Raw genomic sequence first — 25,253 nt, forward strand, 5'->3', positions numbered from 1 at the left:
TGCTTCACAATATCCAGGAACTGCTTCACCGCATGGCATGAGTGATGAATAGTCTTAGTTTCTTTTTTGTATCCGAAGAACAGCAGTATAGTGAGCATTTATTTTTTCAGTCATTATTCCTGGGTTATTTATCTTTGAAATGTATATTCTGAATTTTCTTTCATACTAATATTTTTCTAGATATCAGGTTTTTTTATTGTTGTCTTTATCAAGTGGCAGCGAAAATGGCGCTTTCTAGAATTTTTACGTTTTACCTAATAACTATTTATTTGGCAACGTACGTTTTTGGAAAGAGCATTTTATTATGCACAATATGCTATGCTGCACTGTGTGCTGGAATATTACTTGTAGTGGCAAATAATTTTTTTCCGAGACCTATAAAAAACGACCATTTTCTCACGGTAATGAAAGAGTTAAGGACTGGCTGCTGCTCATGCACACACACATTGAAAAGGTTTGTGGTAATGAATGTAATACCAGCATTTATTAGCACCTCCAACAAACTTCTTAGCTGCTGCCAGAGAAAAAAAAATGGCCCTAAGGAACGAGACTGCAAAATAAAGCATATGCCAAGATTTATTTACCCCCCCAAAAATTCTGATGATTTGTGTGGCAAAACTATAATCTCATTACGAGGCATGCCGCAGGAGGAAATTCATTTTCACCACCTGGACTTCTTTAATGTGCACCCAATGCACAACACACAAGCGTTTTTGAATTATGCCCCAAAATTAATGGGACTGCTGCGGTCGGGATCAAACCTGCGACCTCATCAGTAGCCCAACATCGTAGCCACTGGGCTGGTGCTGCGGCAGCTGCAAAGAAGTGCACTATTATCCAAATGGTACCATTTTACCTGACACTGGCACTGACAGATGAGTGAGACTAAGCAATGCGTAAATCGCAGACTTGGGATACACGCACACATGTTCAGAACACTGTAAAAAATGGCACTGCGAATGAATATTTGAAGAATGTGTAATTTCAGCCGATACCATAGCAGCACACTTGTGAGATTTTGTGAACCCTATCACAGTCACCAAAACCGTGACACACATGTGAGTGCACTACCCTTCCTTTACTGCACCGCCAGAACTTTGCTGTTTACAGAATGTGCGACATCCCACTTTATAAAAGGAGATACCATTTCTCCTAGTATATAAACACAGTACATCCTCGTTATGACGAAGTGAATGGGACGTTGAAAAATATCAATAGAAGCGTTGTTTCGATAAAAGCAACTAGTTGATAAAGGCTAAGTAAGAATGTAGAGGTGAAACAGCACAACCCAACGGAAGTCTAATACGAGCGTCATATGGAGAATTTTTTATTGTGATCCAGCCTGACTGCGATTGAAATAGCTCGCGCACAAGCACAGATGAAGTGAGTCTTACTTCTGGCGACCTTTAGCACGCCAGGTACACGGAAGCTACATGAAGTAACACTTGCCTGTTCCATTGCACACAACTTACGCAGTGTCGTGGCACCATGGCAGCACTGCTTGCATAGGCACCACAATGGCGATAGCTCGCGATGGAGAGGGTAGCTCGCTCAATCGCTCACTCGGTGCAAAAGGTACAGAATGCCGCCCTGAGTGTGCACATGTCCCTTAATAGTTAGCTCTAAGTGTAGCAACCTACTGGTGTGTTGCGTGTAATCTGGTTTAAAATGCAAGCTTTTGGTTCGAGAATGGGAGAAATTTCGAATGAAGTGATAATTAGAGTAAAACAATTTTGTTATAACGAGAATCTACACTGTACTTTCTGCACAGTACAGTAAGACCTTGTTAGTTCGGATATCACAGGATTAAAAAAAATTTCCCAATTAACCGAACGTCGAGTTATCGAGGGTAGCAAGAAAACAATAAATGAATGCGTACTATGTCAACACGTGTATATTTACTGAATGAACCAGCAAATCCTGTTTTGATTTTTCACAAAATGAGTGCAGAAGCTGCAATTCTTGTCATCTCGTGACTGATTAGCGCTAGCAGGGGTGTAGGCCTTGCGACTTCCTTCGCAGCACAGCAGCGGCGCACACGTCTTCGCGAGACATGTTTTTTCCCTACCGTGCACATTCATTTTTCACCAGTAAGCTGGTAGCCAACAGATTGTCCGTCCATCACGATGCAGCTGGTGCTCTTCATCCTGGACAGCTATCCACCACGTTAGAACAAAACTACCACTTGCCACAAATGCTGCGGACGAAACTGCGGCTGCTATTGACGTGATCATGGACAGCGACCTTGCAGTTCTGAAGGCGTACGGCTGAAGAATGCACCAAGTCAATACGAAACTACCGTTTGTGGTAACAAATGCGGACAAAACCGCAGTCGCTACGGATGCGTCCATGGACGGCAACTATGGAGTTATCAAGGCGTGCGGCTGATGCGGTGCTATGAGAGGCGTTAAATGCAAGAGTAAAGGCTTTAAACGCCCAAATATGGATGAAACATTCTGGCGTTGCTGTCGTTCACATATGATTCGTGCTGAGGACCACAGCAATACAGACTCCACCACTTCATTTCAGTTGGATGCTAGCACTGTTTTTACTCCTTTGCGTCGCACATTTCCAGCGTTCCAGACTCGTCGAGCTCCGTCAGTTGTCTGCATTACCCGATGTGTGGCTAAATACGTCCGAATTAACGAGAGTTTGATTGCATTAAATAATGCATACAGTGCTGGGACCAGAGGATGAGTTCGAATTAATGAGGGTTGAGTTAATAAGGTTTTCCTGTATGTTGCTCTTGACAGGCACTTTTGTCCTAATTTTTTTGTTGTCTTTTGAGCAGTTCTTGATTAGTGATGTACCAACTGGCCAACCACAGCCCTCTTTTCCTGTCAGAGGGTGTTGCATGATTTAAAGGAGGTGTGCTTCTGCCGAGGTCATTGAAACGGGCAGGGCTCTTTTCTCCACTGAGCTCTAGCCTCACCTCTAAAAAAACATCTCAGTGGATTTGCCCCTGGCCTTGCAGGAAAAGTGGCGTTTCTTTCTGGTCAGCTTTACAGGCGGGTGAGCGATTGTTCAGGATTCCTCCAGCAAAGAAAGCCGAGGCCTTTGTATCATTGTGACAGATTGTGTAACACAGTGCAGTCAAGCTAAACAATTAACGGTCAGTTGGCAAAGCAGAATCCACTGGCATATCTGTAGGAGCTCTTAATCGTCTTGTGTTCCCTGATGCCGTTCCTTAGTACATATTGTTGTCACGTTGAGTGTAGTTTGTCTATGTCTTTTTCTTTGACTTTCCCTTTGCCGTTTTTTATGCCTTTTATTTCTTGATTATGATGTATCAGTAGTGATGCTTTTCACAAATGCACTTATTTTGTTTTGTTCTCCACACCTATAATAGTCCACAAGGGCTTACAGTATGAATAAATAAAATGAAAGCAATTCCCAAGAAACTTAAAAGGAAACTAAGGAGAAACGCTAAATTAGTTCGGACAAATTAAGTGTTCTTATAAAATTATATTTCGTCAATTTCACAGCAAGTGGTTGAATATGAAGAAAGATTGAAGGCCTAGCTTCCTTCCTTTTTTCAAAGTTCCAATTGAGACACGAGTGCCTATATGTCATTGTGATGTCACAGACTTCAATGCACTTTTTTCCGTGTTTGGGCCGCTGTAGAACACTAGTCATTCTGAAAACTTGCTATATTCATTTAAGGCCCCTTGAGAATGCAATGCAGTTGGTCCTTACACTAATTAAACGTGAACTAGGCCCTAACAGGCGCCATCAAAATCTATGATGTTACAGTGAGCTGGGGCAGGAATTTGTGAAGGAGGTCACCACCCGTCCTTCATCATTTTTGTATCTTTTTCTGGTTTACCAAGTTTCCTCTGGCAGCAAGAGTATGCATGCGTGTTTCACAATTTTTTGGTATTCTAGAAGGAAAATTTGCTAATACAGATCAACTTAATTTTTTTTCTTCCATGTCCCTTTGGGGCAAAACACAGAACAGAGACAACAAGACCACAACACAAGCCAGAGTCTTTACAATTTTGATATGCATAAATTCGTGTCATAGAAAAAATCCTTAGGAAGAGTTCCGAAACTTATAGCCCTCAGGTCAAAACTGGATCATACTTAGCACCGCGCATCGCTCTTACCGTGCCAAGCAGTTCTTGCTTAGAGGTGGCGTAACGTTCAGCCATGACATCCGCAAGGGCGTTGGCTCCTAAGAAAAGGGTGTTCCAGTTGTGACTCCTGGAACAGAAGCAAGGGCAACAAGACCCCATATCACTAAAAAGAAATATGACAATAACTTTAGGTCGGTTATAGTTTGTAGAAAAACAATGCAGAGATGAACAGAGTAGGGTACAGGACAAGCACTGACTAACAAATTACTGTATGAGAACAAAGGATATATATTACTATATAAAAGAAAAAGAAGATAAATAAGAGAGAAAGCCAACATGCACATGCATAAATCTCAACAAAGCATTTGCAAGCAAATCAACCTGATACTTCTAATGAGATGCTTGTACTCAATGGCAATATGATGCTGATGGCTGTTCACTAGACCCAGACGCACATACTGCTGCCTTCGTATGTTGCCATAAATGCTCAACCAAGAGAATGATGGGATCTTAAAACTCAAAGGTATAGCTGGGCAATAAAGAAAAGTCTAGGAGACTCCGTGCTTTTACTGTCTGACTTCAGCTAAAATTACTTGAAGCATCAGGTGCTGATTTACCAACAGCCACTTAATCGAACAGTGTCAGCTGCTGCACCTGTCCGGACTTGTGCACGGGTAGCTGCGAGTGCACCCGAAACTGCCCGAGTGCTACATGGAAAAAAATTGCCGCTTCAACAAATATCTCAAAAAGCCTTGCATATATTGCACAAGAAAATTTTTTAGGACATATTAGAATATTATACACACACACTGGTTTAGCATTATTATTCATACACACAAATGGGGGGCGTGGGGTGCCTGTGATTCTGAGGTTACCTGGAAGACATACCTCCCGCTAGACTTCTTGAGCTCCGCTTCTTTTTTGTCTTTGTAAGTCTTGGCCTCTGCACACCACAATAAAGAGAAACAGGAAAAAAAGGAACTGTTCTTAAATAATGCAACAGATACTAGCCATACTGCATGGTGTATTCCATGCTTATTTATGAAACTGTCCAAGACGTGTTGCTGGGATAGTTGGTTTAGCGTCAGAGAACACGACGAACAAGCAATGAGACCGAGACAATCATGAGATGCCTTGTGATCGTTTTAGTCTTCTTCCATTGTGTTCTCTGGCACAATTTTCAGTCATGATTATTTCATGCTTGCTATCGCTGATGCTCTATACTGCCATTCTTCACATTAACATTGCTTTTACCAATATCCTTGTTGTGCCAAGCAAACCTAACTCCTTATCTGTGCAAAAGCACTGGTTACTGCCCCACCTCACGTACTTAAAAAAGAGCTCTCAGGCAAAACATGATACACAAGTGAACTGCAAAATTATGATTAAATTATGGACAAGCACAACAAATCAACTAAACACCTAATGAGTGTAGCACAGAGGCCCAGATGGCTAGAAACACAGGTGCATAAATTCATCAATGTCATGTCTGCTAATATTCTGCTCATAAGCTTACCCGTTCCCTGACCCTCCTCTTCTTCAGACTTCTTAGCCTTGGCCGGCAGGAGATGGAGAAGCCGGCCCTGTTGGCAAGCAAGGTGATCAACAAGATAGGTGTTTGGAAAACCAAGAGATTAAGGATTTCCGGGGCACTCGATTTTTCATTAGTTACAACCATATGCATAAAACAGGCAATGGAACCTGAGATACAGAGAGAGAGAAATCACTTTATTGTACATAAAAAAAAATGCATTGATGCCCTCAATCTAGGACGTCACTGGCAGCATGCATCAGCGCTAGGCCAATAAAGACTGCGAGGAATCGTTGGTCATGAAGAGTGGTTTCGGTGGTTGGCCGCTCATTGGAAAGGATAGGTGGTTTGGGTAAGGGAAGTAGTGTTGGATGGCATTGCCACGGAAAGCAAAGGGGACATTAATTAACTCACGACCATGGCAGTAGCCATGGAATCTGCCACCTTGTCTGTCAGGAAGGGCTGGCTAACACTCCCAGGGCTAGCCATGTACACACATACAAACACCCGAGAAAGTGGGTGGAAGCGTGGCTGCTGTGGTAGGCGAACTGGAAAACCACTGCACATGTGAGGCGCAAGATGTCGATTTGGCTCCCACCTGCGGCAAGTTGTCTTTTTGTCCGCTTTCATTTCTCTTTTCCTTACTATTTCTACATTTTAATTAAACATAATGATTCATTTCTCTCAATGTTCTCACTAGGTTTATTGTCTGTTTTTTGCATAGTATGGCTGCAACTAAATGTTCAGAAGAGCACATAAGCATGAAAAGAACATATAACTCAACATGTCAGTAGGAATCTAGTGATCTAGCAAGCAGACCTACCATTCCTAAGATTGAAAAAGTACAGTGAAACTTCGATAACTGGAACTGCTCGGTTGGTCCTGGCAAAGTTGCATGCGTTTGAGGAGGAATAAAGGCAGACTCCGCAGCCGCAAGCCAATGAGCGCTCTAATGTCTGACTAGCCACTGTTTCATTGCACAGTGTAAGAATACATAGACCCTTTTTGCTTTGCGCAATGCGTAGTATGTAACTGCAATATTTTAGGCTTACACTACATGCCCCATCTCTCCGCAGAAATGCAGTAGACATGCTGTGAAATGAATGTCTTAAAATACCACCATCACATATAGCATGTGAGTGGAGAAGTACATTTATTACATTGATTAAGTACATTGATTAAGTAGCACACAATGGCATGAAACTCTATGGCTATGATGCCTCCTCTCTAACCCAGGTATGTTACAGAGCTGACATTTTTCTCTAGAAATGGCCAGAACACAAATGTTTTCACTGTCATGCTCTTTGTTGAGGAAATTTTGCGGTTTTGGTGCAGTTTGATGAAGCAAGTCACAAATGTTGCACTCTTTTGTTGCAAGTAGAGCTGCCATACTATCTTTGATTCAGCAATGGCAGTCCACTATGACACTATGACTGAGGCACCATGACAATATTTGACTACACTGCAACAAGCACCTACAAGTTAAATGTAGAGAGGAAGACCCACTCAGGTTCTGCCTGCCACTGCTACCAGCCAAAACCACCCGGTAGTTTCCTCCTCCATCTAACAGTCTGTGAAATAGTGTCACCCACTTCTCACCTGAAGCATCTGGCCATCCAGTTCAGTGAAGGCCCGGATTGCATGCTCGGGAAAGAGAAAGCTGACAAAAGCAAATCCTTTGGGCTTGCGTGTCACACGGTCAATGGACAGGTGCAGTTCCTCCAAAGGGCCTGCAAGATGGCGGGGATGCGGGAGAAAAATATCATCACATTCTCAAGCGGCAGCTTACCTTTAGTTTCTGCAAGCATTTAGACCTCCTCTAAGCTATGAAGTGCCTTCATCTACTTAATTTTTCTTGGTCACTGGCCAGCTATACCAGGTGACATCATTCCCGCTTCCCAAAAAGCATCAGCTCAATGCTGACGCTGACCAAAGCACAAAGTTCAAATGCACAGGGGTAAAAAAGAATGTGCCGAGATGTGTACATACATGATTAGAATGGATTGGCGAAAATATGTCTGTCCAGGCACTCTGACAAGAAGAAGTTAAGTTACGGTGATCACTGCCAAACTCGAAACGTGCTGAAATGAGACATTTCAAAACTTACTACTACAGCAATTGCTGCCATGCCCTATTGTTAACTGCCAGTGAACACACACTTGAATGATGTGCGGCGCTTTTCTATATGTCTAGTGATGACCCATCTGTAGCTCCTCACCAATGCCGTCATGTAGTCCCATCACATGCAAACTCAGCCTACAGGGATTAGTTTAGCCTTAGAGCTAACAAGAGCCTAAAATGGTCGTCCACCTTCATGTTGTTGGTGTTTCTTCCTCTCTAATCTATACCACGAAATGAAAGGCACGTCACAGCCTTTCCAAAAGGATAAGGCATGACATTTTGTCCAGATGCAGGCAGCAGGGATGCATCCAACATAACCTTCTGAATGTTCCAGACATCTCACAGCACAGCCAAGAGGGCTGATGGAAGCGCACACTGTTTTGCCTGCACAGTATGTCATGTCTAAGTTGTTCCAGAGGTGATGGGATGCTCTTGAGCGCTAGAGTATGATTGCTTACAAGTGAGTTTCGGAATGTTGAATTCTGGGGTTGTACGTGCCGTAGTGGGGGTCTCCGGATTAGTTTTGACCACCAGGGGATCTTTGACGTGCCTCCAGTGCACGGTACATGAGCTCTTTTGCATTTCTTCATCATCGAACTGTGGCTGCGGCGGCCAGGATTTCATGCCGCGACCTCATGCTTAGCAGCGCAACACCATAGCCGCTAAGCAACCTCGATGAATGTTCTGGAATGTGGCAAACCTGTTATGTGGAAGCTTGCAATGTGGAGGAAACTTAATGAAAGGCGGCAATTGCCATCCATATAGAAAGTAGTAAAGCTAAAAAGGACGCCCATACGGGTTTCTCAGAAAGAACGCTCAAAAAAGAAATATCTTTGATCTACACTGGTGTACATTGCAGATTTCTGCATATATGATTTGCCATATCCACTCTCTCTGCACTTCGAGTTACCAATTTGGCCTCTCTCTCTGCAATCTTCTATCCACCAGGTCGGCTTGGATGGCAGAGTGACTGCCCCAGAAAGGAGTTTGTCCTGGGCTCGATCTCTGAATCACGACAAATTTTTCTTCAACTGCAAAGCTTCTTTGATATTAGTGAAACTCTGAATGAGTGAAGGAAAAACATAAAAAGCAGGAAGAAACAGAAAATGTGGTACACACTGCTGTTGGATGCAAGAGATGCTAAGAGAATCGAATGTATGTTGGCCTGTTGACTTTAACACGGCCAAATACCCTTGCCATGAATGTACAACACTGAACACATTCACCGCAACAATGTGATAACTAAGCCATGCAGTTGAAGGCAACAAACTGAACAACCTATGTCCTAGTTGTAACTGTTGCAGTGACAACTACAATGCCTCTGCAAAAACTGCTCCTCTGCAATCAATACTGTTTTGAGAGTGGCCACTGACAAGATATAAATTTGTTGAACTGATGTTAGTAATTATACAGTACTAGCACTCCAATGCAATTGAATTTGCATGCATCCTGAGGAAGGCAAGAAACTCCAGATCTACAGCGTGCTTGCTCCAGATGTCTGGGTGCCGGAGGCATCAAGCTGAAATAACTTTTTTGCTAAAATATAGGGTGCACCACATGGACAAGAAAGGCTAGGTCATTTTTCAATGCTGAGAAATATTCCTGAAAAATTGTGAGAGTCTGTGCAAACTCTAGTAGTACTACTCACAGGTGAAACACACCAACCGCATCAAAAGAAATAAAGAGGAATGAAAAGAAAGTAATGTCTGTGAGACTTTGCATAAAAATGCAGTGTTTGTCTGTACTCTAAGCATGAATGCTTTGGAAGGCTAATGAAATATTGTACTTGTGTGTTTTGCATTCAAAGACGGGAAGAAAGAAAGAAAGCCATATTGTTACATGTTCTAGGCTGAACAGACTTTAGACTCAGACTGACATAATAATGATACGTTGCATCATTGTGCTACCTGACAGTTGTGATGTCATATTGGCTTGCTTTACCTGCAGCTTCTGCAGATTGTGAAGATGAGGAAAGGTGTACTCGTAAAATTCTGGATGAACGCTCCCTTTTCTGCAAAATGTTTCAGGCTTTACTGTCTTTTCTTTTTTGTACTCATTGTTCCCCTCTGAAGTACACGCTGTACATGGACATCTCGTCTTCTCCATCATTTGTAAGAGCAGAAGTGCTTCCACCACCGTCACTTCCGTCGATACGAGGAATGCACGGCTTATAGCACACGACATATGAACACACATGCCATTATAGCTGTTCCCGGGTATATCCGAATCGAAGGGGATCGCATTCAATACCGTATGTACTCGCATGATGAACACACTCGCATAATAAATGCAACCATAAATTTGCTCTTGAAAATTTGGATTTTTGTTTTACCTGAGACAATAGTCGCACTCCCAACATTTCTCCTGTGCAATCTCATGATCAAACGGCAGTCCAATAGTTTTCTGGAGAGACTAGAACCTTTTACTCTCACACATGTGTTTAAAGCAAGCGCACTTAATATTGATGTCCCTCGCTGGGTTGGAAATATTCCATAACGATGCCAAGTGTGAAACGCCAAGGTCACGTAAACAAAATCCTGCAGCTAACTCATGTGGGCTGCACATCCACGCTAGCAGTCGTGGTGGAACACAAGCAGGGGCGGTGGGTTTGATGACTGAGAAGCTGATAGCAAAGCCATTACGAGAGAACAGTGGCGGCAAGTACGTGTTAAGAACAGGCTGTGCGTTATCGCATTCGCTTGGGACCTGACGAAAAGAGTGACCGTGACAATGCTCAGCCTATTCTCAGCGTATGCTTGCCGCTAGTGCCAGCACGCAGGCACCTCGCAGGCTTGAGATAGAGAGAGAGAGAGAGAGAGAGAGAGAAAAACTGCAGCCAGTTCTCTGCAACAGCAACTTTAGATTTTTTATGGCCTTTATACTCTGATGTAATAGCTAGGAGAGAGCGCATGCTCGGATGCGTGGCTGGGTGCGGCATAGAAGAAAGTCCAAGTGAAGAAGGGGCGGCTGCTACTTGGTCGGCACAGTCGTGCGTAGTGTTGAATTTGCGAGTCTGTTGCTCACTTTACTGCCTGTTCTTGGTTCACTGCGTGCGATGGGCCCCAAGTCCAGTTATATGCCTGCTGTGGGACAGAGTTTATCTGCTCACAAATGGAAACGCTGGTCAGACACCGATAAACTGACATGCCGACAAACAGGAGGGTCAAGGAAAGAGGCGCACACAGTGCGTTGATCAAAACAACAGGTGCCGAAAAGTAGCGGTCTAATGTGCTGCTTACAATAATGGCAGACCACCGGAAGCAGCTGTGAGGACGAGCTGTTTGGAAACTACGATATGGATGAAGCGGCCAGCAACCTAGGTGACAGGTCCGATGATTTTGACGCGGAGTGAAGTGCAATAGATGAGTTAATAGAGATAAATTCAACAGAGATTTTTAGTGCAAAGAGAAGTTATCTAATGCATTTTTCAAATCATTACCATCTTACTTTTCAATTTTGCGGCTTGAAAAAGTTCGTATACATTTTACTCTGCCTAATAAATGCACTCCCCAAATTTGCTTCCATATTTTAGGGAAAAAATTTGCATTCATTACGTGAGTATATACGGCATACAGACAGTTTGAAATATAAAATACGTATGCCTATCTGAACCCTATCAGACGTAACTGCATGTCTAGGACAGTTTCCCAAGATTGCAAAAAGTGGGGATGTATTGATTACCTTCTTTAAGGTGGTGTCGAATGCATTAAAGTTTACTTATTTCTTGCTTGCAAATGTTCCAGGTTGGTTGCACTGAAAAATGGCCTTTGATAAACTGATCGCAAAGCTAACCCTAAAATCCTGCGTCACCTGGAGTTGAGAACACGGTGCGTCTTGTGCGCCTCAAAGTTCATTTGCCTCAAATTCAAGATAATGTAGAAATGGGAGCACTGTGAAAGCAAACTAGTCTGTAGAGACATGTGCCATGCCACCATCAGCACATTTGTACTGCGAGTCACACTTAAACATGCCCAACCGTATGTCCATACTACCAACATTTGGCGTTTAAAAGGCCAAACCAGATTGTTATACGTGGGCAGTAAGCCAGGGAGAGTGTCGTGTCGGATTTTGGAACTGACTTCCTGTTGGAACCTGCCGTGCATCTCCCTTTAAACTTCGCTCGGCGCTGCAACACCTCGCATCCCACACATCCTTTCGTTTTCGGCCCTTCAACTCTCTGACCCCTGTGTCAGTGAATGCCAATGCTACACACATGCCGTTAGTTTCAAAAGTGGTCTTCAGCTTCCAGAATGTCCGAGTCCACACAAACTCACGCATAACCTTGCGAGCACAAATGAAATGTGTTTAGTGCGGACCCGTGAATCGCACAGCAATGAGTCTTGCACGCTACTGCTAGAATGGTCTTTTCGCAAAGTGCAGATGTGGCACGCGGTGGCTTTGCTAAATTTAAACTGCAATGCAAAGGTTCGTTCAGGTGGAGGTGGGAGTTGGATTTGTTTTGTGCACTCATGGAATCCTAAAATACCATTCGCAGAAAGCTTTTGTCTAGAGACAAACCCGGCGGTGAAGCATCTCCAGTTCAGCATCCAATGCCCAGCGCCACTCGGTGAAAAGACCAGAGTGTCATCCAAACTTTCTTGTGGAATGCATGTTGGACCGGGAGGCCCTTCGCTTTCTTGAAGTAGAGTGACAATCTGCTCTTGCTGCTAACAAGTGACAGCACTTTATGCAAGCCATTCATAAACATAGCGAAGAAAACTGGGATGACACTGGTCATTTTTCCTTCGTGGCATGTATTGCCTTTCAGATTCAGTCTCCAGTTTGACAGCATCTGCCAAAACAGTGTCGTTTCAAATTTGTCAGCATTAACTATTTCTGATGACGTGAGAAGCGATCATGACTCCATTTAGTTGCAGGGTTGCGGTGCAGCGTTCAATATATCTAATGTTGCAGTGGACGGAAGTTTGATGCATGCTTAGTACATCGCTACACCTTTGTACGGGATTTACAAGGGGATTTTACAACTGTTTGATATCGGAAATAATTCAATATATCAGTTTGATATATCCGGGATCAACTGTATAAGCGTTCCAATTCCACATACTATACTGTAGTTACGCTAAAATGAACTGTGTGCACTAATGATTAGCTTGTCCCTTTTAGGCATATACCAAACAAAAACAGTCACGACGTCTAAGGGCAAGGCCAATCTAAGAGCTACAACTCGCATGACGTTGATGCAGACACTATGCAATGTACACACATGTATTTGTGCGGCCATATGCGAGACTGTGTGAATGTGCGTGATTGTATGCGTATGCATGTTTGCCCAAAAACAAAAAATGCAAGGTGGACATTTCAGAACACAAGTTGAACCTTTTCATTGGGAAATCTTTTGTGACGCCGTTTTTTGCCAAACTTTTTCTATCTTAAAAATTCAAGCAGCTATTACTTAGCAAGTTTCAAAACAGTGGTCCAGAATAAAGTAGAAACAATATAATCAGCAAGAATTGGGTCGCACCATATTTCCTGAAAAGTTCCTCCAGCTCTTCTTCAGTAATTGTGTAGGACAGGTTCCGAATGAAAATGCGCCCCGTCTGCAATAAGAAAAACATCTGAAACTTAAAACATCCTTTCTTACTTATAAAATTTAATCGAAACACATTGACTGTGTTGGGCTTAACTACAAAAGCTAGTCGAGCTTTTCTTTTTTTCTTCTTCCATGCATATCTACTTTATCTTCTTTCCAAAATTAACTAAGAATGCCATGGCTCCTAATGAGATACCTGTTGTTATAATTATCAAGTTTACATGTGGCATATAAAGTCAAACCCACTTATACTGATACCAGTTTCGACAATCCATATATCAGATACACAATGAGTAGCCAATGCGGCATTAACTTGTGTGCATTTTCTATGGTGAAATAAACAGGGGTGTGCTAGTATCGAACAGTAGATTTAAAAATCAAATATTGAATCAAATTAAGGAAAAAAGATGAATGTCGAATAAAAAATTGAATGACTATATGAATGACTGCATTTATCTCTAGAATGACCTGAACAACATTACAGCCTGGTGTGATCACTGGTTAATGGTACTAAACAACAATAAATGTAAAACTATGTCAATTTCCCGCAGCCGTAATCGGCATGACTTTCTCTACACAATTAATGACATCCCAATCGACACTGTAAGCTCTATTAAGTACCTAGGTATTACGATCACGCATGATTTAAACTGGTGCTCGCATGCAACTAACATCATATCATCTGCTAACAAAACCTTGGGATTTCTGAAACGCAATCTCCGCAATGCTCCTCAACAGGTAAAACTACTAGCATATAAAACACTGGTTAGGCCAAAACTCGAATACGCGTCACCAATATGGCATCCTCACCAGATTTACCTCAGCAACGCATTAGAATCCATACAGAACCGTGCCGTAAGATACATTCATCCGACATACTCATATGATATCAGCGTATCACCATTAAAAGTACAGTCTGGTTTGGACACACTAGTGCACCGTCGCCTTATCGCGAGCTTATCATTATTCCATAAATTCTACACCAACTCGCTTCGCCACGCACCTTACATTTCACCACCTTCATGCATATCGCTGCGCGCAGGCCACCCACTAAATGTTGCTCACCCTAGTGCGCACACTGTCACCTGCTCCTCATCAGTTTTTCATCGTACAGCTAAAGACTGGAACGGCCTTCCCCACCACGCTGCTGCCATCATCACCTCATCTGCCTTCGTGGAAGAAGTAATGAGTGTTCTGTCAGTAAAATAACATAGTGGGCAACCTCCTGTATTTTTGTACCACCCACCCTTTATGTAATACCCTGCAAGGGGTCATTAAGGTAATAAAATGAAATGAAATTAAATGAAATATCAGAAAACTTTACACAAAATTTAATGCTTACAAATTTTGGGCAAGAAAATACGTACTGCTGCTGCACAAGTTCGGGAGTCTCTTAGTACTGCACAACAAGAATGCAGCAAGCTATCAGTAACTTATGAATCAAGATATTTCGAATGAATCAAGAGATACAGTATGGCCTGCACTTATTAAAGAGAATACCAAATTAGTTTCTCAACACTGATTACAGCTCAGCTCTAGTATATTGTTTTAGTAAAATGTTTTTATCAATAAATTTCTGTTGAATAGAATCAAGTGCTTTTCTACCTCTGAAATTAATGAATTTGTGACGTATTGTTGCACTATATACCAATGAGATTCTCAGTTTAGTAGCGGACCTGCATTTTGCAGCAATCTTTTATTTATTGCATAGAAAGTTTTGCTTTCTTGTTTTTCACCAAAATGCAGAAGGGCTGTCCCAACTTTACAGCAGGTGGTTTATTGTAAGGACAATCTACACGACAAACGACAGGACCACACAGGACAGGACTCGTTTACTGCTTCATGCGTAGCTGGCATTGACGGTAGGGAGCAGGCTCTCCTGTGCCATTTGTTTGGCGTGATTTTGCCACCTCTGAAAGAACCTGAAATCTGGAGGGTCACCGCAAGTTCAGAACGCTAGCTGCAAGTTCACGACCCCCCCTCTCCTCCTGCTCCTCCTCCTCGTTTATCCACCCTCTGTCGCGTTCATTTGTGAACCGGTTTGTGAGCTCTCCGAGTGTCACACGGCTGCTGCGAATAGACCTGGGTCGACTCGGCATCAAACTGTAACTTTAGTCGCCAATGTCCGATGAACCAGTGCTGATTAGGCTAAATGGCTGAGGCAGGGTGGTCGTTATGAAAATTTGCCGCTTGCTGATGTGGTAACGGGCCACAAGTCATTGCGGAACACTTGCAGCTAATATATGTACATATGGGGGATTCATCAGTGATCGGTCCCAGGATAACGCATGCACGTTAGATTGGCAGCTATTGAAGTGGCATGAAGTTCATCCATGCACGTATCCAACACGATCTGCATCCATATTGGTGGCTAATCAGCCTGATCATTGCACATTACGAAATATGCACTGCTTTTGTTGTGGTTTTCTGTCCGCGTCGCATTATTGTTTCGGTCGATCCTGTCGACCCGAGCAAACTTTGTACCAACAGATGCGGGGCCAGCAGACGCGGTGCCATTTTACGAATTGCAGCGTTAGCATGTTGTATGTGATCCCTGCATCGGGCCGACGTTGGGGAGCACTCGCAGCGACGAGGTCCAGTACCACGTCAGCCAGGGCAGTCCGGCTGCAGCGCACTCTGCGCTGCTTTGCGCCGCGTGAAATGCTTGCTGGGTCAGCATCATGCACCATGGGCTCCGCGGCACACGCGACATGTGGAACTGTACGGGTCTCTACAACGAATACAGTAGAACCAACTTATAACAATATTCATGTGCCACGAAAATTCCATTGTTATAACCGATAATTGTTATAACCGGTTGCATAGAAAAAATCAAAATAGGAGGATGGCAGAGCTGTTGTGAAAAGACTATAATGGCGGGGAGGCCAGTGCCCCTCCCTACGACCTCCTTCCATCTGGGGCTGATGATTGTGTTCACTTGTTTAACTTCCTGTAACTTTGCTTCCTAAGCGCTTAGATCACATGAAACAAGCCACGGCTGTTGGCGTTCAAGAATGGCATTGCTATAACAACTGCAAAGAGAGGTCATGGGTGGCAAGTGACATGTGAGCTCCGCCGCCACATCAATATGCTGGCCCCAAAAGCAGCCTTTCAAAAGATTAGGAGGATGCTATGTGCACTACGGAGTGCACCCCTGCTGGAAATGGCTATGTGCCCGACGCATAGGTACCATCTAGGGAACGAATATTTTTGCCTTGGTGAAACCAAGTCACACACTTTTTTACCGTCCTTGTAGTCCTTCACAATACTGCACTTCATTTCCAAATCTATAGGAGTGCGCTTTTTTTCACAGGCAACACTGTGCATTGCCGATGATCAGTGGGTGGACCAACCATTTTCCGTTTCGGCGGCAAGTCAAACGAGGCTGAGAAACCACGTAGCCAGGAAAGACTTCGACACAACCAACAAAGACGAGCACGAGCACCATAATTCATTGGCAGAAGTGCGCAGATTGAGGGGCCAGTGAGCAATTTGGGAGCAGCGCAGTTGGCAAGGTCCATTCATGTTTCAGAGGGCGGCGTGGCACAAAGTTATGGGCGCAGCCCATTCGTGTTCGGAGGGATGGAAGGGCGATGGGAGAGAGGCATGTGAGGCTGGCGATGTGGAGAAGGCCGGAAAATGAGCAAGCGGCGGCCGTTGGGCAGGTGAGCGAACATACAGCGGCTCGAATTTCTCTTTTTTCTTTTCAAGGATTTTGCATTTCATTACCTTTCAGCACAGGCACCCAGCAGCCAGATTTCATCGTTATAACCCATAATGCAGCATGGTGGCGTTGTAATAAGCAGGTTATTTCACCATAGAAAATATACAAAAGTTGATGGTGCAGCAGCTTCTCATTGTTATAACCGATATATTGTTAAAACCGGTATAGTTATAAGTGGGTTCTTCTGTATATAGGATATTCGAAAAATTAACTGACACAACACACGGCGTGAGACAGGTGTCTTCTATAGCTGCCTCATAAAGGATGGTCAAAGTGGTACATCAATTCAATCTGAACAGCTTGTCAATACGTGATGCGGTCATGCTTAAGCAGAGTTACATACCTGCAGCCACATTCAGCCTGCTTCTGTATTTGCTTTTCAATTATGCAAGCCTGGAAAAAGCATGCTCACAGGCATATGTCATAGAAAACTGCAACAAAAGCTTTACAGCCATCTCAGGGAGAAGGAGAAACATACCCGCCATGGTGGCGTAGTGGCTTTGGTGTTACACTGCTAAGCCCGAGGTTGTGGAATCGAATCCTGGCCACAGCGGCCGAATTTCAATGGGGGCGAAATGCAAAAATATTTGTGTACCGTGCACTGGGTACACGTTAAAGAACCCTAGGTGGTCAAGATTAACCTGGAGTCTCCCACTATAGTGTTGCCTCATGATCATATTGTGGTTTTAGTACATAAAACCCAGAATTTAATTTAATTAAGGGGAAACATTTCTGCAGTTCTGAACCAGAATGCCTCAAGGCTTGCAGTAGCCACGCTTGGAGAAAAAAAAAAAAAGCTTTTTTATTTTTGATGTAGCTTTTGCAAACACCCAGAAATGGCTTTGCGGAACCCCGGGAAAGTGCGTGAACTCAAAGAACGCTAACCGCATTAAAAAGAACCGTGAATTGCTGCACCTGCCTGTGCACCTACCTGTGTGCTGCACACCTTTCTCATACCCATCTTTGTTGCGCGTCGTAACCTGCACAATAAGCCTTCATCACCTCACCCAGCACATCATCTGCCAGCATCACATGCCTTTCTCCATCTCCCTTTCACCCCTCTGACGTTGACGCAGTCGACTTGTGCATTGGAAAGGTGGAAGGGAGACAGGAGAAGAGCACACAGGGCCAGCAATGTGCAGAGTGAGGCGATGGAGTGTGGAGTGCGTGGCACAACAAAGGTGGGTGTGACAAAGGTGTGCAGTGCAAAAGTGGGTGTGGGTGGATGCAGCAACTTGCATTTTAATGTGATTAGCACTCTTTGCCTACTCCAGGCATTTTGAGCCTATCTATCTATCTAGCCTCTCACACTCACCCAGTGGGCCAATTTGTCAACAAGTTTGGGTATGTGATTGTGGACATAATGCCGCTCTGATTGCTCCATCATCGTCATTCCATTTTCGTGATCTGGCTCTCGTTATGCTGTCATTGTCACACCTTCCACACGACCTAGTGGCCAAAGTTGTCTAACAGCTTGGGCCAGTAGGTGTGTGCTCGGGATTATGATGCCATCGCGGTCGTTGCATCGTTGCCATTCCAGTTTTTTCATCCGATTCATGTATGACAACCGTTGTCATACCTCTGTCGTCATGACGTCACGGTTATGCCATCACCGTTATTCCAACTTCTTTATCTGGTTTTCGTCATACCATCGTCATCATACACTCGTTGTGATCCCACTGTCTTCACATCATAGTTGTTGCATAATCACCATTATAGCTATGTTTTCTTTTAAGATTTGTCATCTCATTGTCACCATACAGCCTTTGTCGTGTCAACGACGTCATCCTTCTTCGCCATTTCATCGTTGTCACTGCTTCCACGTCATACAGTTGTCAGACTGCCATGCTCATGGGTGATCTTGGCAAGCAAGTGCCACAGCAAAGTTGGCTGATACCAAAGTATGTTGCGCATAGAAAGTCTCAGAATGAGCACTATAAAGGTTAAATAAACGCGACTTCAGAAATACGATGTTGCCACATTGCTGGAATGCTAATAGCTTTACCATTGACAGTTATCGTGAGACAAGACCTGCCACAATTTTTTTGCCAATTTGATTTGTAACAATTGCCAGATGCAATTGTTACAAATCACTGAAAATGTGGCAAGGAAACACACATTAAGCAGTTTATTATACCATAAGATACCTGCACTTCGTTCTATCTAATTAAAATGTTAGGATGTTTGTCTCCCCTGTTTTCTTTTGCGCAACCTGGTTATAACAATTATCGGTTATAACAATGGGATTTTCTTGGCAGTGAAATACAGTCGTTAACTGATAAATTGGACACTGATAATCCTGACATACTTGGTTATTCGGACAGCTTCGCGGCGCCACCAATGAACCCATAGACTTAATGTGTAAACCCCATCGATATTTTGGGCAGCTGCCAGCCCCACATTAAATTATCCGGACTCCGTCTGTGGCTGTAGCGTACGCTGACTTTGCCACCACTGTCTCCTCTAGCAACCTTAAGGAGAGATCAAGTATGGCCTCAAAGATCACACGCCAGATGGTAGTGTCCGAGGCCTAGCATTGGTCGCTGCTCTACGCTTCAGAGATTTAAATGCTAATGCCAATCTTGGAGACTTTGCCTGAATTGTGAGGTCCCATCAGTATTGTGGCCATCACATCTTATTCCAGCACCCCCGCGTATGGCCTGCTATCATGATTGTTTGTTGAGTTGGCTTCTGGACAGCATTTTGCCATGCTGCGTGTTTGTTTAGTTTGCATTCCAGACAGCCCTCTGCTGGCTCCAAGAAGTATTTCTTGTGAAGTTATAGACAGGCCACGTCAAATGGCACCAGTGGTGCCCTTGCTGTCCGCATGAGCCTGACTCCGCAACTGAAGGGGCTGAACTGTCGTCGACCATGACAAGGTCAAATGCTGACATCACTGATGACCTGCTAGGCTGCAGTGTGCTGATTCCTGTCACCGTTACATTTGAAGACTTTGCAAACGTCGACAGCGTGGTTTCGTTGTTTGCCAAACTGAAAAATGATTAAATAATTGAGCAAGTTCTCCCCCCGTCAAAAGCGACTGCGACTTGGATGATTATGTGTGCCATATATTCTGGAGCTTTCACATATGGATCTCACCCTTTGCAGTCCTTGCATCAGTGTAACGAGCCACTCAAAACTGGCAGAAATAAAGGCCCTAAAGTGGAAGTGCGTGCAGCAAAGCATTGACCACTTGTTCCTTGCACAGGGGCCTTACAACGTAAATGAAGTGATATTTTTTTTATATATATATTTGTTTTTTCGGACATTTGATAGTTGTGACTTATTTACGTTCCACGTGGAGTCTGTATTATCGGCCATCGACTGTATTGTTATAAGTGAGTTTGACTGCATAACACTTTCACTACTTTACCCTGCAGTAGTCACGCAACGAGCTGGTAGCAAGGATATATTATTCCAAGTTCCCTTAGTTTTCAAGCCATTGGTAACTGTGGCTAAAAGGGCAACATTTACGCCAAGAAAACGGCACATTCTTCTTGGACGTTCAGATGTCATTCATATACATCATGTACGAAATGTAAAGTGTTATAGAAAGCAAAAATCAAACAATTGTATAATGTTCTCACTTACATCTGCCAGTGTCTCCTGTGGGTTACCCAAGTCTTCAAACTGTAAGCAACAGGAAAAAAAGAAGACACAGAGATATTTATGAAGTTTCCAGAAAATAATGAAAGTTTAAAAAAGAAAAAACAGAATGGTCGATGGATGCTGGTAAAGCTTCGAAAATAATTTTACTGTACATTAAAAAGAAAAAGAAAGAGAGAAAAAAAGAAGGCCACAGGGTTTCAGACATCAGGCTCAGACCATGATTTAAAAACATTGAGGAACCCACGAATCCATTTTACAAGCTGTGCTGCCCCGACCTGCCTTGACAAATAAAGAGAAATAAAGAAAAAAAGATAGCCTGTAGTCACAAAAGTTAAACAGTGACATCAGCATCATATGCAGAGAAATGATAGCTATGGCATTTGTATTTGTGGCCAGTGATACAGGTGCACAAGCTATCATTCCACCACACAACAGACACTAAATAGGAGCACTAATTAAACTTCAACTTACCTCCATATTCATAATTGCATCTGAACTTGAAGACCTTTTTTGAGTTGACCTAAATGATGGCTGGCATGAACGTTCCCAAAACGCTTATTGCATTTCTTTCGGAGCATACATGACAGGCATCATTTAAATCAAGTCAAGCATAAGCTTCAAGTTAAGATGCATTTCTCAATGTAGGGTTAAGATTGTAGTCTTTCAAAACTACATTTTTGCTACTCCAGCAGTAATTGGTTGATTATAAGGAGATAAAATAAAGTTCAAAGTCCCATTTCTTAAATTTCACACTAAGACATCCCGTGAACGTGACATCACAGATTTCCGGGCACCTTTTTTTTTTCATATTTGGCCTGTTTGTGCCAAATACGTTGTTGAAACTTGCTTAAGTTTAGCCTGTGGCTCCCTCAGAATAAAATGTAGTTCATCTCTTACCGGTAAGAAATTAATTAGGTGCGACTAGACAGCGTAAAAATCCATGATGTCATGGTGAGTTGGTGCAAGAATTTCATAAGGTGGCATCGCCAGCCGTATTTTTCTATTGCGCCTTTTCTGGCTTACCATGCCTCTTTTCACAGGAAAAGTGTCATTTTTGGTACAGTAATTATGTGATTTACTAACACAGCTTAACTTATTTCTGTTTAGGGTCTCTTTACTATTGGCACAGAGCACTGTTCAGTAAAGGCATGCTTACCTTTCGCCATTTTTTCTCAGGGACTGTCTGCTTTGCATACTTCGTGACATCTATCCTGTGTCCAGCTGGAATCAAACATAGCAAGCATCAGAAAGTTTGTGGGAGGGGGGAGACAGAGAGAGAGAAAGTATGTCAAATTCAATTCTTCCCTGAAGTTTGCAACACCATACTGTGCAAAAGCAGTCGAAATAACATCACAGTTTTAGTTGTGAAGTAACCCAATCCAGTTTGCAAATGTGGCCGCAGGGACAGATCTGAAGTTTATGTGAGCCACTGACCAAGCAACGATGTTGCAAAGCATAAGCTAGTATGCTAGTTCATTATATATACAGTAGAACCTTGTTGATATGTTCCCATTACGTACGTTTTCCCAGCGCCAACGTTCGCAATCAAGAGCAAAAAAAACTTGGCGGAGCTTTGCCTTTAAGAGTGGAACGTGACAGCATTCAAAAACCCCTGACTGCTTTTCATGCTTCCAACTGCAGCTTATTTAACTGTAACATTTACTGGGAAATGCTGGTGGCGAATGCTATGCATGAAGGCAAGCTTTCTGGTAGAAACGCGGCCTCCTGCATGGGTTGATCTCCTGTTATTGTTTCGCACTTTCAATATTTCAGTCTGAGAAGAGCTAATAAAATACATGCGCTGTCGGTGTTTGTTTTCCATTACATTTGTTTGTGGGCTGTCATTCACAAAATTGCAAGGAATAACCTTGTAAAGAATGAAAGACGAAGTGTGAGCAACTTTGGTGGTAGAAGAGTGGTTGGGTATGTGTGGTTAGAAATTCTTTTTGCCGAAGCACCGTCCGACGCTGGATGCGGGGCACCGACGCTGCATTTTCTGCGACACGGGGCCCTTAATGCTCTCGCATTAAAATGACCCAGTGGAGTTATGCTCATCTTTTATTGGTTTATACGTTCCAATTTTTTGGCACCAAGGTTCAATACGTCGCCAAACTGCGATCGTATGATGTGTTTTCCAGCAGCTAGAGCCCATGTAAAAAAAAAAAATGCGCTAGGCGTGCGCGATCGACAACAGTATATAGCTGCCCGCCGCGGCAGCTCCACCGCAATACTCGCCCGCCTTTCTCCCATCAACATGCCGACGCGCACTCGGTTTCTCATTTCGGTACCAGCAAATCTTTTTCCGGCACTGTCGCATGCATTCACAGCTACCACAGCCAATCCTATTGCGATAACCCTCTTTGCCTATCTGTTTCGCAGCGCCTGATGCTGTCGGAAGCGTAGTGCAAGCTTTTAAGAGGAGGCAACCGAAACGCAGCACCGTTCCCTGCTGCAGACTGCGATCATATACATTTTCCGGCTACTAGATCCCATGTGAACAAGGCTCGGCGAGGCATGTGCGATCACGAACAGTATTATAGCCGCCTGTCTCACATGAAAACGCCAGCGTGCCCAGTTTCTTATTTCGGTATCAACAAATCTCTGTCCGGGTCGTCGTATGCCGCATTCACAGCAATCGCCGCCAAATCGCCATGTGTAGTGCTATTGGTAGGGTACTGCACGCTTTTAGTAGGCAACAATACAAACCCGCCGCCGTTCCCTGCTGCAGGCGGTGTGATATGGGCATCACGTTTCGCTTTGGCCCCATCAGGCGTCAATGATGCTTCAGTAAACACTTAACATTCTCTTAGTACTTGCTTTGAGACATTGCATTTTACATGGGAAAAAAGGCTTGGTATTTGTTTGGTGCCAACGTTATAAATCTGTGTTAGAAGGCCACTGCTCAGCGAAGCTCTCACCACAATTTTTATTAATCCGGTGAGTTGTCCTAGTCAAATATGGTCCTATTCAAAATACTTTCGGGGTATGTTCGATTCACCTGCATCACCTGAACCAGTTCATGAGGTGCTGCACCGTGCCATTCGTTTCAGCAATGCAGCAATGGCACTCGCGGAACCATGATGTTCGTTTTAAAAAGTGCAGGAAAGGTGCAGGGCTGGTTCACGATTTTGCTGTACCCACTCCACTGTCGGTGCCGACTCGGTGCAGGCGTACAGGTGCGAAGCAGCGGCGCAGCAGGCGACACAGCATACAGGCACGAGCACCCTTAAAACCACGCTTACACACGTCTGATGTGTCTACGCAAGTGTAGTGTGTATTTACGCACAAGAAGCCGATCATACCTGCAGTTCAGGACCTCTCAAACTTACACATGCCGTGCACATTAGTCTGGCATAACATAACGCCTGCACTGTGTCTGCACCTTTGCATTCGTTTCGAGTGTCTCGCTAGGCCTTCACTTCAGGAATCGAATTGCACAATTTCTGAACTGCTCGTGAACCGCCGTGAACTGGTTAACAGTGGTGCAGGCAAATCAAACAGACTCTATTAATGCTTAAAAGGAAGAGTTAGCCGCGCATTCTGTATGAAAAAGTTTGCTACTACTTTCGCTGTTCTCTGAAACAAGCCACCATAAAACACTATCCCCCATGGCTGTTAGCACCACGGCATGTTATGTATGGTATATACTTAATTCACAAATACCATAACAGCAATCACCTGAAGGAAAAGTTTCGTGGTTAAGATCGAGAGCCAATCAATTGCAAGCGATGAAATGTTTCCTAAAGGCCCTCGGTAGCCTTTGTCGACAATACAGTGGAATCTCGATGATACGATCACGGCCAATACGAATTTCTGGATGATACGAATTTTTCTGTGGTCCCGGCCGAGCCCCATTACTTTGCAACGTGCTAGAGAACGGTTGTTACGAATCAATTTTCGAGCCGCATCAATTGATAAGAAAATTACCGAAGACACTTTGAAAATTTTAAAGTGTGTTTGGCAAAAGCCAGACGCTGCTGCCGACTGCGCTCCGCTTCCCTGGCTTTGCTGTTCGGTGAAACGGCCGGTCGCTGCTGCCGTCTGCGCTCCAATTCGTTTGTTTTGGTGTTCGATGATATCCCTTGTCGCTGCTGCTGCTTTCGTTCTGCTTCGCTGCCTTTGGTACCCGGCGATCTAATCAGTCGCTGTTGGCGTTTCCGTTCTGCCTCTCTTGCTTTCGCATCTCTGGTGACATGTTCATTCATCGCATGCACATTCGCTTCTTGTGCTTCTGGCGTTTGGTGTTCGGGGAATCCGGCGTCCGCTGCCGCTTCCCCGAACCGCTTGGCGCGCAATCACTGGGCCGCTTCGGAGCTATGGGTCCAACTCACTCGACTGCAACGAGACGTTTGACGAAGGAGCGGCGTAGCGGCGGTGCAGCCGCTACTGTGTGACGTCACGGTTGCTATGCGCAGCTGCACCCCCCACCAGCGCGCCGGTTGCTAAGGAGGGGAGGAGGTTGGGCCACTGCGCGGAGGAGAGGCCACAGTTGGCACGATTCCAGCGCACGGACGGACGCGACCGCGAGCATAGTTCCACCGACAGCAGTGAAAGGCAACAGCGCGCAGTTACGCGATTTCTCCCTCTCTCTTTTGGTGCGGAGGCGCGGACGCGGTGCCGGACAGCGCGGAGGCCGTGACT

General features: G+C 44.1%; 1 protein-coding gene across 1 annotated transcript in view; it reads right to left on the reverse strand.

Moving 5' to 3' along the window:
* The window catches only part of LOC126524532 (probable RNA-binding protein 19), a 119,306-nt gene that overhangs the window by 75,833 nt on the left and 18,220 nt on the right, over window positions 1-25,253 (reverse strand). The window contains exons 11-17 of the mRNA XM_050172830.3: window positions 21,769-21,833; window positions 20,595-20,633; window positions 13,211-13,286; window positions 7,207-7,337; window positions 5,593-5,659; window positions 4,965-5,019; window positions 4,107-4,203 (exon numbers count right to left, since the gene is read on the reverse strand). Coding sequence (XP_050028787.2) covers window positions 4,107-4,203; window positions 4,965-5,019; window positions 5,593-5,659; window positions 7,207-7,337; window positions 13,211-13,286; window positions 20,595-20,633; window positions 21,769-21,833 — 530 coding nt within the window. The remainder of the gene's footprint in view (window positions 1-4,106; window positions 4,204-4,964; window positions 5,020-5,592; window positions 5,660-7,206; window positions 7,338-13,210; window positions 13,287-20,594; window positions 20,634-21,768; window positions 21,834-25,253) is intronic.

The sequence above is a fragment of the Dermacentor andersoni genome, chromosome 3 (genome assembly GCF_023375885.2).
Source record: "Dermacentor andersoni chromosome 3, qqDerAnde1_hic_scaffold, whole genome shotgun sequence".
Classification (NCBI taxonomy): domain Eukaryota; kingdom Metazoa; phylum Arthropoda; class Arachnida; order Ixodida; family Ixodidae; genus Dermacentor; species Dermacentor andersoni.